The sequence below is a fragment of the Pleurodeles waltl genome, chromosome 2_2 (genome assembly GCF_031143425.1).
Source record: "Pleurodeles waltl isolate 20211129_DDA chromosome 2_2, aPleWal1.hap1.20221129, whole genome shotgun sequence".
In the NCBI taxonomy this organism is placed as follows: domain Eukaryota; kingdom Metazoa; phylum Chordata; class Amphibia; order Caudata; family Salamandridae; genus Pleurodeles; species Pleurodeles waltl.
In genome coordinates, this window is record NC_090439.1 from 861,885,092 (window position 1) to 861,897,177 (window position 12,086).

The following is a 12,086-nucleotide window of genomic DNA, read 5'->3' on the forward strand; positions in this document are numbered from 1 at the left end:
TTAAAATGTTGACATCACTGTAGAGACATTTTTACAATATAAAACTGGCCAGCACCTACCGGGCATTGAAAGAGCAAATGACAAAGCAAAGAAAGAACTTAGTCAGACACCTTTTGAAAGGGCCTTTGAGTTGCTTCATTACATATGGCTCCATTAGCGCTAGTTCCGTTGTCAGACTCCTCTAAGTTTCCTGTGTTAAAGAAAAATCTGCCCAAGCTTCAATTCGAGGACTAAAATTGTTTACAAGCAAAAGAAACATATTTCTGTGAATCACAGCAACAGGGAGTAAAGAGATTCCCCAGCAGTTCATACGAGCATAGGCTGCAAAAGCAGAAAGAAGACACACATTTCTGGGTTTTCAAATATAGGCTTCCTCGGAGATCATGTGAAGAGACCGAAGCAAAGGAGTTAAACAGTTGCAAGATTCTGAAGTCATGAGAAAGAGTGCCAGTGACCTTCAAACCGATACATAAATCTATACTCTTGCCACTGAGCAAGCTAATCGGAAAGGTCCTGCTTCAAATGTCATAGATGGACACTAGGCTTAACGCATCCTGAACAGGCACAGCTTGGATGGCATGGTCAGCAGGAGCAAAAAAATTCCTTCAATAGTTGCAGTTACACTAAGGCAAATTTTTAGAGTCTCACGCCTGTTCCAGATAAAATCCTACTGAATCAATAAAACAGTCGCAGCTTGTGACCAGCAGAAGGGGTAGGGAAACACGTGGTGGAGAGGGGGCGCTCGGGAATAAAAATTAACTAAAGAAATAAAAATAAAAAAACACTTACCGCTGCTCCATCCACTCCTCTGCAGGCACAAGCCCATGCCTGCCCTGCGCCAATCCTGACGCTGCTTAATGCAGCGTCAGGATTGGCTGGGAGCCCCCAGCTAGGGTGCACCCAGGCAGACTGGGAGCCTGTGCAAGCTCTTTCCAGCCTGGCAACTGTGTTGCTGGGCTGGAGAGAGCCTACTGCACATGTGCGTTTGTTCGGCCCAAGACAGTCGGTCAAACACACGTGCTCTGAGGGGAGTGCTCTGAGCAGTCCCCTCAAGTGCTTGTCACAGTCTGTGGCCCCACCCCTTTTGAAGAAAACAATAATAAACACTGTTTATTATCATTTTCTAGAAAAGGTTTGCTGTTGCCGGCGGGGGCGGTGCTCCTCCACCCTAATGGAGGAGCCGCCCCTGCAATAAAACATAGCTGATTTCAGTTTTGAACCACTAGCTGAGAATTTGCCAACTACTCAAAGGTTTTCCTTTCACTAGTGTGTGGCAACTGAGTGTCTGGCTGTTTCTCAGATAAAGTGGACACAATTTAAGAGCTACACACACACCTCCATTCTGCCTCTGACGACATTGAGGTTGACAGGTTGTTGCTTGAGAGAGGTCGGGTTTGGGTCTTATTAGAGTCTTTAGAATGGAGGTGGTGGTACACTTCCCCTGTGGGGGAACTTCTTACTCCTTCTAGTTTTTCCCACCAAAGAATATGTATCAATTTAATTAATTGCAAAAACAGCAGCAGAGGCCAGGGTTTTGCCTTTGTCTTCAGTAGAAGCCACGTTAAATCTTTGCATAGTTATCCACAGAAAAATCACCAATCTCAGACACCTTTCTGACTTTTAATGATGGTTTTATCGATACAGTTGTGTGTAGTTGGGACAAACCACATTCAGTGATTGCAACCAACAGGCAAGGAGACAGGTTACATAGATTTGCATCGATTCACCCTCAGTTTCTGTCTGCTCACCTTTTTTACGGTTCTGTTAAAGTCAACAGTTATCCATATGGGGCTTCTTTTCGCTGGCAGCATCTGTATCATCAGCACATACCTCATGGGCGACCTGGACTATGTTAGAAGTCTTCCTCAAAAGAAGACAGTCTCCAGGGCTTTACAGAACCTTAGTCAATGTTCTTTGAATCTTAGTTTTACATGCAGTTCATTCCAGGCTTTTGCCACCTTGGTTGAGAACGCTTGTCCACTCCTTCAATCCTAAAGACAAATACCACAACCGGGTTTGAATTATTTTATAATGTTTTGCCATGTCTGGACCAGTACATTTATCTGCAGTAAAGCTACTAACATTTCTGTGGAGGGGACAGTGGACAATACGGGGCACTGTGAGTTTTATCCTTCTGTTCATCATCAAACAGGACAGTATAGCAAGAGCTGGTGGGATGTATGTTCCCTCTTCTGCAGGCGCATTAATACCAATGCTGCAGTTTTCTCATGTTTTTGACGCCGACTCAGCTTGAATTCTCACAGCCCCAGATTTGTACTGTTGGCATATCCAAACCTTGACAGCTCCGTTGCCATCACTACCAGTGCTGAAGGGAAAGGAATAAAAAGATGTGAGCAGCCTTTTTAAATGTAACAAACAGCCTGAGACACCTTAGCGATTTTAGTTACTAGGGGTCATATGTACCAAAGCATTTTCCCATTGACACAGAATGGGTAATACCCTTTGATACATCTGGCCCTGGATTCCTTACATATACAGCCCTGTGTCTGAAAGTTTAGAGGTTCAACATTCATCTGTGTAACTTGCGTCTAGTGATTTCCCCCTCTGCATGAATCTAAAAGATTGGTCCCTGTGAGACTTGTGTGCACCTAGGAGCATGGCTCTTGGGGTTTGGAATGCTTCATGATCTGGAAAAGGGGAATTTGGTGACGGCAGACTTTCCTGACAGCATGTGATTTTCTTCCTCTCAGTTTCTACATCCTTCTATTATGTGTAGTTGCAACAGAAAGAATGAATTATCAGAACAAATACTGCATTCTGTGTGTTGTTTGGGTGTACTTAATGGTGAGTTATCTGTAGGAAGACCTCTGTCTATCTCAAAAATCAGTACATGGCATAAGTAGCTTATTAAACTTACTACACACTATAGCCCCCCTACCCCTGACCCCCTCCCCCCACTTCCCCAGGCAGAGCAGTTTTCTTCCCCCTGAACACAGGAGGCACTACATTATTTCCTCACACCACCTCACCCTCCTTTCACTCCCACCAGCCCAGAGGTATTGTGAAGCCTTATAGCACTTCACCAGCAGTTTCTTGTGTGTACACAAATAATATTGCTTGTAATCACCAAAAACTTAAATTGCACAAAAAGGTGTTCATTCTTCAAACAACCTTGAACTGCATTTTTACTGCCCACTTTGATCTTTAAATTTACAATTGCGCTTCCACACTTATCTTTGAGACATGCACCATACAACGGATGTTAAATGAATAGGGTTGTGCTAAGTGAAATATATTTGTTTAATTCATTGACGATCTCATATCAAAACTAGCAAACAAGATCTCTTTTCAGCTTAGAATAAACAAGCTAGGTCTCGGCAATCCGAGAGCTCTTAGTGTTGTCAATGTCGCTTAGCCATGCAGAATAGCAGCACGGCTGAAAGTCATGTTAAAAAGCACTATGACCCAGCCTGCGCGGTATAAAGCAATAGAATGTGATGGGATATCATTTGGGATATTCCGTTTTCAGACACTAGAGGGACCCGCTACACTATAAAACAAAGCTTACATCAAAATGCATAGTTAGCTAAATATGGACCGAGATTGTTAAATTAGCAATGATCCTTTTACTTTTGTTGAATATGGTGAAATCCAACCGTTGTTTAAGAAAGAACACAAAAACAAAGTGGAGCAGTTCGAAATGAAGCTCTGGTGGGAGTAGACAGAGCTTGTAAAAACACAAGCACTCTTGTGGAGTGCTCAAACACAAAGAAAGAAGAAGCTCCTAAAACGGGAGCAGTGGATGGACACAGGTACTTGGTCCATGCTCTGGGGAGCGCTAAAAACAAGAGGAGGCATGACGCATGCATGCCGTGGACAAAAGGAGGCAAAGGATATGAAACCGATGATGGAGCGAAGAAATGGTAAGCCTATAGGTGGGCTGAAGCCCACATATTGAACACAGCACGTCTCTTCGAGACAGCGCATGCGCTGTCTAGCCAAGACCTAAAAAGTAAAAGTAACCCCACAGAAACAATCTAAACTCCAGGACCCAGCAGTCACCACACAGTCAAAACTGCTAAAACATGAGTTTATGAATCAGCACCACTGCTTTCACCATGAAATGTCTGCCCAACTTGTTTGTCTCTCTGCACCTCCACCCTTTCTTCAGACTAATAGTCCATATTCTTCAATGGCAAAACGGTTACCACATAAAATGCCAGTTCAGCTCCTGCCACACTTCCTTTTTCAGGTCCACTTCCTGCTCAGAACACTCTCTTAATAGTAACCCTCCTCTGGATCCTGCGTGTCACTAAATGATGACACCATGTGCCAGTCGCAACTGCAGGGCATGCAGAAAACACATTTAAAAAAAGCATGTTCTATTATTTCCACAGAATCTTGCCCCATGCAGATTTGGGAATCTGTGTTTCTCAGCCGACAGCTCATTACAGAAACATGATTGTGGACATTGTAAATATCCTAATATGAGAAGTACAGTAAAACTCTGTTGAGAACAAGGTATCAGATCTTCAGTGCGCCCTTCCTCTGGGAAGGGCCTTCGTGGATGGGTCATGTAGGACTTTAACAAGCCACACATATAGGGGGAAACTCAGTTCAGTCTCTAATGGCTCATAAATCTATCCCACCTCCCTACTGTTCTACACTGAGCCTTTGGGTAATTCCCTGGCCAAATTTACCATCTCTTTACAGCACGACCCAAACAACATGTGATATTATTATTTTGTGTAATATTTGTGTTTACTAACAATCTAGCACATTTAACATCTCCATGCCTTCCTAAAAGGCAAAACAATACACAGTTGAAATGTAATACCTTGAAAGCAGATGACTAATCCATTTCATGTTGTTTAGTCCTAACATCGCAACTAGAGCTCACTGTCTTTCCCTGAGAAGTTGCATCAAGAATTCCACATAGAAAGCTTTAACTAATTCCTCCATCCTACGAATGCTGAGGTTCTCCCATTCATACTCTGTCTGGTTTAAGCATGGTTGTAAAATTGGCATTAAATTCCTGCTCTGAATGCAACATAATTTAATTATTTTTTAGTGCCAAGCATTTCTTCTTACAGTGACATCGAGCACATTGTGCCAGACATAGCAGGTAAATGTTTATAGTGCAGCAAGCTGCATCGGGTAGGTTATAAAACAATGAAAATAGACCTAACTTCTTCCATGTTTTTGTGGTAGCTTCATAACGTCTTAGAACCCCTTCTTTAGAAGAGGTCACACCAGTGTATCCTATGGTTGTTAAGAGAGGATCTTTAGCTATTTTCAGATATTTTCTCTGTATCAAGTTGGACTGGGGCTCAGATCTACTGTGAAGGCAGGAAGCAACCATAGTACGGAGACCACCCTTCTTGCCTCCACAGATGACACCCGCTCATTCGTTAACTGCAGACATACAGCAGCCCTCATTCTACTGGATCTATCGACCGTCTTTGACACAGTTTCACACCTCACCCTCTGCTCCAGACTCCACACAACCGGCCTCAGCAGTAAGGTTCTACAATGAATACGTTCCTTCCTGTCCGGCAGAACCTAGAGAGTCAGACTCCTGCCTTACCTGTCAGAACCTATGAGATCAGCAGCAGATTTCCACAGGGCTCCTCCCTGAGCCCCACACTCTTCAACATCTACATGGCCCGCTCGCATCCATTTTCAGGAACCATGGGCTTTCCTGACAGCATGTGATTTCCTTCCTCTCAGTTTCTACATCCTTCTGATATGTGTAGTTGTCACAGAAATAATGAATTATCAGAACAAATACTGCATCCTGTGTGTTGCTTGGGTATACTTAATGGTGAGGTATCTGTAGGAAGATCTCTGTCTATCTCGTCTTCTACGTCAATGACACCCAGCTGATCATCTCTCTGACCGAAATCCCCACAGTTGCCGAGAAGTATTTCCACAATGCGATGGAAGCCGTTGCTGCCTGGATGAAAGATAGCTGCATCAAGCTACACTCTGAGAAGATCGGGATCCTCAACTTGGGACCTCCACAGCCACCTGGAACGACTCCTGGTGGCCATCCACTTTCTGCACCACCCCACCCCTACAGATCACGCAACATAGGCATCATCCTGGGCTCATCGCTCTTCATGACCCGCCAAGTCAACTGAGATGCATCCTCCTGTTTTCACACACTCCAACTGCTCTGGAAGATCTACAAATGGATCCCAAAGGACTGCAGCAGAAATGTGACACAAGTGCTGGTTACCAGCAGACTCCACTATGAGCAGACTCCACTATGACAAAGCCCTCTACTCTGGAATCAACCAGAAGAACCTGAAGAAATTACAGCACACCCAAAACGCCTCCACCAGACTCATCCTGGACATTCCCCGCCGCTAAAAAATCTCCAATCACCTGAGACACCTCCACTGGCTTCCTATTGAGAAAAGGATTAACGTCAAACTACTTGAACACGCATACAAGGCCCTCCACAACCTAAGACCCGCCTACCTCAACCACTGTATCCCCTTCTACTCCCCCACCAGACCCCTCTGCTCCACTCAACAAGCACTAGCCACCATACCCTGCAAACGGAAGACCTCGTATGGTGGAAGATCCTTCACTTCCTCGCCGCAAAGACCTCCAACACCCTGCCCCTGCACCTCAGGCAGTCACCTTAGCTGCATCAGTTCAGGAAGGACCTTAAAACCTGGCTCTTCAACTGAAGCTCAAGGGACAAACCCCCTCAGCACCTTGGGATCCTTATGGGTGAGTAGCTGGGCTTTAAAAACATTGATTTGATTTGCGGGACCGGGCACCATGAGGAACCTGCTTCTGGATTTGTCAATTTTGTTTTGCATCTGACAATCTTGCCCATGACCCTCTAGATCTGAGTCTTTTGGTGGATACTGATTATAAGGGAGATAGTTTGTGTTAATTCCTTGTGTCTTTATCTCAGAGGGTCCTATACATATTGCATAATGTTTTAAAAGGTATCCTTTGTTCCACCAGGACCTAGGTTAGAGATCTTAAGGCACGTTTGATAGTCACTTATCTCTTCAGGTTGAGGATCACTCAAGCAGCCTTGTTTTGTACTTTGTTACTCTTATAGGTTTTGTGTGTGGACCTGTGGAGATGGTTAGAATTTTCAGACATCCTAAGATTAGTGATTAATCCAGCTCCAGGTGGTGGTAAATACAACATACCGGGGAGGTACTGTTTCTGCCATGTTCAGTTGGAAATGTTTCCTTCACTACTATATTTACCAGACTGGGTAAAGTATTGGAAGAATTCGGGGTGGATTAGAACACTCAGTCTTTACTTTTAAAACCTGGTAGGGCTTCTCCAAAGCTGTTATGCCACACACCACCGTGACCTCAGTGTTTCACCCATGCAGGTGTATCCAGTTTTCTTTTATCCAGCAAGGTATGTGTTCAACACATTTCTCTTAATTAAGCTTGATGTTATGCCCATACTCTAATTGACTCTGAATATTTGGGATGGTATGATTCTTTTGGATATGTAAATAGTGCTGTTCACTCTTCTGGCAATTTGGGTTCTACACCCATAGTAAACTGCCAAGCTTACAAGAAGAATCCATGAAATAGAACTGTCTACCATTGTCTTGACGGACTAGAAATAGAACTTCATCTGTTTCCTGATGTTTAGTAGTAAGCGTAGTAACCCAAAACTGCCATGAACTCTTACAAGCATTTAACAGGATAACCACAACTACAGATGTAGCCTGCAAACGAGTCATGGAGCATCATTTGGGCGAGGTGGTCCTCGACCATGTTAGTAGGAAGCGCTTTCAGCCCTTTTTAATAACTCTATCTCTGATTTTTCAGTAATTAATATTATTCTGCCATTGTGCATAGCCTTAGAGTTTTGCGGTTGCCTCTTTTCAGGATCTTTCTGAAAAACGGCAAGTATAGCTTAGAACTAGAAAGGAGGATTCTATGGTGATCATTTTTTTCCAATTGGTAGTGGTTAATATTAGGTCAAGAACTGAATTGCATTCTTCAGCCCCATGAGTTCCGAGGTAAGTGGTATGGACTGGTTTTACATGGCATTTACTCTGGATATAAAACATTGTGCCTGAGACATCATGCCTGCTTGTGATGGATGCTGGTTGTGATGCCTTTCCTCCTTAGTTGCCCTGTAAGACCGGGATGAGTCTGTGGGCATGGCGTATTGGTGTCTAGGGAAGAAAACCCCAGTTCATCTATCCTGTTGAGTTTAACTCATGTGAACATCTAGCCACAGCAGGCCACATACACAGAGGAACGCGAAGAACTCTGTTGCTCCTCATCAGTCACATTGCTGGATTTGCCAACTTTTCCACCAAAGAATCTTGACCAAAGTGTGTTGTTAAAGAACAGCATCAAATAATTTTCTTATTTTATTTATATTTTAGGTATTGAAACCAGCCCCGTCAAGCAGAGTGAAAGCAGCGCATCTAGGAGAAAAAATCGCTTTTACAAGGCTAAAGTCACCAATGGCGTTGGCAAGAAATAAAACTGCAGTAAAGAAACAATGTTCGAAAACATGCTATGAATACATGCAGAGGAAACTGGGCTTGGTTCCGAGTACCATACGTAAAAGTTAAAATTGCCAGCACAAAAGGAAAACGTGGTGGAGATAGCTGGTATCAGGCGATTGAACAGGAGCAATGCTTAAAGGTTGAATCAAGAGTGGATTCCAAATCGTTGCCATATTCCAGACACTTGCATTTTGTATAATATGTACTTGGCGCTGGACTTTTTTTGAAAGAAGAAAATGTTAATCATCAGTGCTTAGCTTTTGCTGAGCGCATGGACTTAACGTTCATGGACTTCAACCAGTATTTTTTTAGAACATTTGTAAGCACTTTTTTTCTTCCTTACTTTACTTCTTTCCTTGTTTATCTCAGTTTGCGGATTGAGTTACAGGGGCTGTTCCCGGCCTAACCTCTAGCGGTGCATTTGTTTTTCATTCAGCCCTCCATTTCTTTTTCATGTAAACATGGCAAGACAATGACAAGTCTTCTTAAGGCTCCCAGTGGTAACTTCTTTTTTTAAAAACTTTTTTATTGAGCATTTCACAGCCAGGCTAAACTTTTTGAATGAGGAGGTGCTCAATAAACGAAGTGTTTTTTTTCTTTAAATTGACACGCAGCCAGTTGTATAATGTAGTCCTCTTGGGTCCCAGTGTGTATGTAATGATATCCCTACTGAACCCAGAATCTTGTGTTTGGCATTTGGACTTCAATGAAATGTGGTTCGCGTAGTGGGCAGAATTCCCACTCGCATCAGTAGGACTTGGTAAGTAGTTGGTTAGCTGTTGCACTCCCCAGCTTTACCAATTGGTTGGTTACAAATACAAAAGAAATTTGAAGTTCGCATATAATTGTAACCAGAAACAATATTTTTAAAAGGCAAAGCAAATATGACATACAGAGAAATGAGCACATCATGTTATATTTTGATGTCCTTAATAGCATTATTGCTTTTATTCCTGGACCCTCTCTCAAAGTCCTGACTGCTTTTTATATGACAGAAGTGAGACAGTATTTTTGCGATTACAACTTTTCTTCATGTATTAGTTTCCAATCTTTCTTACAACATTGGCTTGATAGATAATGCATTTGAGGATGTAGGTATATGTTGGAGTTGTGCCTCTTTTCCTCTAATTTTCTTGGCAGACATTCCAATTTTATTTTTGGAAATTTGCTGTTACATTTGTAGTTTGATAATGGTGTAGCTGAACCTAATACTGTTTTACAGTGGAGAAGGTGTCCGTGTAGACACCATTCAATTCTATTAATAGATCCAACCAACGTGTGAGCAACCTCGACGATTTTGATCTGAGCACAAAACACTTATTTTGCATCAAACACAGTTAACAATAGTGAAGGTAGCAAGATAAACTTTAGAAGATTAGTGGTCTTATTTAGAGTTTGGCAGATGATACTCAGTCACAAACAGGACGGTTGTCCCGTCGCTGTATTACAAGTGCATTATAGCCTATAGCACTTGTATTAGGGTCTGCGGGATTTCCGTGATGTTTTGACAGACTGTACAATCCTCCAAAATCCAGATAAGGCCTAAAGTGACAATAATGTGTTTTATAACATCAGGAATCAAACAGGTGCATACAAGTTAATATACTTGGCTGAAATTAACACAGGATGCAATATCCCCAAAAAGAACACTGAAATCAAACTTAGTTATCCTGCTGGCCAAATGCAAATGCCATGGTGTAGTCTTCGTGCAGAGAACATGGAGGTAATTTGCCGGGGCGGTTAGAAAGTGAGTGGTAACATTAGAGGAGTGTGGATGTTCTGCATTTGTAATGTTGACATCTACTCCAAATACGAGCCCTAGTTCAAGTGACGATTTTTTTGGTTTTGCTTGCATAAATATTTTTGTCTATTATACATCTTAAAAAATTATATTCGCTTTTGAAAATTAAAGGCCGTTTTGCTTTTACAGGCCATCTCAACGTGCATCTATAAAAACTGTGGAATTGAAGTATTTTGTTAAATATCAAGCACAATTCACTTCTCCTCAATTTCCCAAGGGTGATTTAGTTGCCCAGAGAATGTGCTCTAGTCGAAGGAGAACCATTTTCATACAGCAAGTGTTTGAATACTTGAAAGAAGCAAAGTATTTCGGGAGACTGAAAGATCTGTGAAGTAAAACGATACATACAAAAAAGTGTTAAATCGTTTATTTGTGCACATTTTCACTGCAGAGTTTTTTTTTTAAAGGTTTCTACTAATGTTTGAGTTGACTGAATACAATTGTAGAAATGTCTTCAGCTTTTTTCCTCCATGATCGCAATAGACGCCTTCTCTTGCACTGAAATATATGTGTAGCTGACAGTGATAGCTAAGAAGCTGCACTCCAGCACTTGTTTCTGTATTTGTTTAACCTACTTCATTGCAGCACCACACAGTAGTGATGGTAACAGGGTGGTCGTTCTTTTACCCTACAGATCATGCAAAACCCTTGACAAAGTTACTCAGGCATCTCCTGTAACTGTCCCTTTTGGCCAACAATGAGTGGAAGATGCTTTGAACTGAACTGCACATTATTCTTAAAAAAGGTCTGCTTTTTTGGTGGATTTGTTTATAAGGGTTTCCTTTCACTTTCCACTCCAAGTACTGTCTGATATCTTGAAAAAATGAACCTAGTACCCTGCAGCCATTTTACTACATGAATATGTAATGTAAGTGGTAGATCACAAAGCTGAGATTCCTTGAGTAGTTTTAGAATTATGTGTTTAGAAACGTTGTTCGAGTTTGAACCGTATGCCCTTAAACTGCGCAGAGAATTCTAGCCCCAGCTTAGCCCATTTACATACATTGGGAAAGCTGGAGATTGTTAGGTGAATTTACTGAAGGTGAGCAGGGATGTCGAGAGAGGGCTTTTCACTCCCTTTCCAATAAAGTGTATTCTGTCTTGTAGGCAACATCGAGAAATCACTTTATTTTAGTTTATGAATGTGCAGGACAAGGTATGCAGCTCGTAAGGATCTTGCACCTTAGGTAATGTATTTATAGACCTTTTAATTGACACTTTGTAAATGGAGCATTTCCTAGTTTATTACAGCTCCTGTTCATTATTCCTTTACACATCTTAAGTGGTTTTGTTAAAGTCCTAATTTGATTAACTTTTTTCAGTACTGGAACACTAAACAAACAAGGTCCTTAAGCACAGCAATTAGAAAGAATTCACGCTTCCATATTGTACAATACATATTAAGTGTACTTGAATAATTGGCACATTCTAAATAAGTGACTAGCTAAAATTTTAGTAATCAAAGATCTGTTGTTTTGATTACAGTCTAGGGAAACCATTCGGAGGTTGAAAACATGGGTGACTGTTGCTTATATTAAAAAATAAATAAAACTTTGTTTTTAAAATATTATTTATGAAGGAGTATTTCAATATTTTTTTTAATTAAATGCTGCGAATTGTCGAATAAACCAGAAATGAAATGACTGTATATACAAACTCTATTCTCAGTTAACTACATTGTTTGAAACTTGAAAAATGAACCCACAGCAAAATCAATGACCTCTTCCATCTCTTTTCTTGATCCACCTAGTCTTAGGCAATACTAAAGGGCAGGTTTTCAAGTGAAGTTCCCAGAACCTCCACAGT

General features: G+C 41.7%; 1 protein-coding gene across 1 annotated transcript in view; it reads left to right on the plus strand.

Annotated features, from left to right (window-relative positions):
* The window catches only part of PTDSS1 (phosphatidylserine synthase 1), a 371,911-nt gene extending 360,064 nt beyond the window's left edge, over positions 1-11,847 (plus strand). The window contains exon 13 of the mRNA XM_069220513.1: positions 8,354-11,847. Coding sequence (XP_069076614.1) covers positions 8,354-8,454 — 101 coding nt within the window. The 3' untranslated portion in view covers positions 8,455-11,847. The remainder of the gene's footprint in view (positions 1-8,353) is intronic.
* Positions 11,848-12,086: the final 239 nt, after the last annotated feature.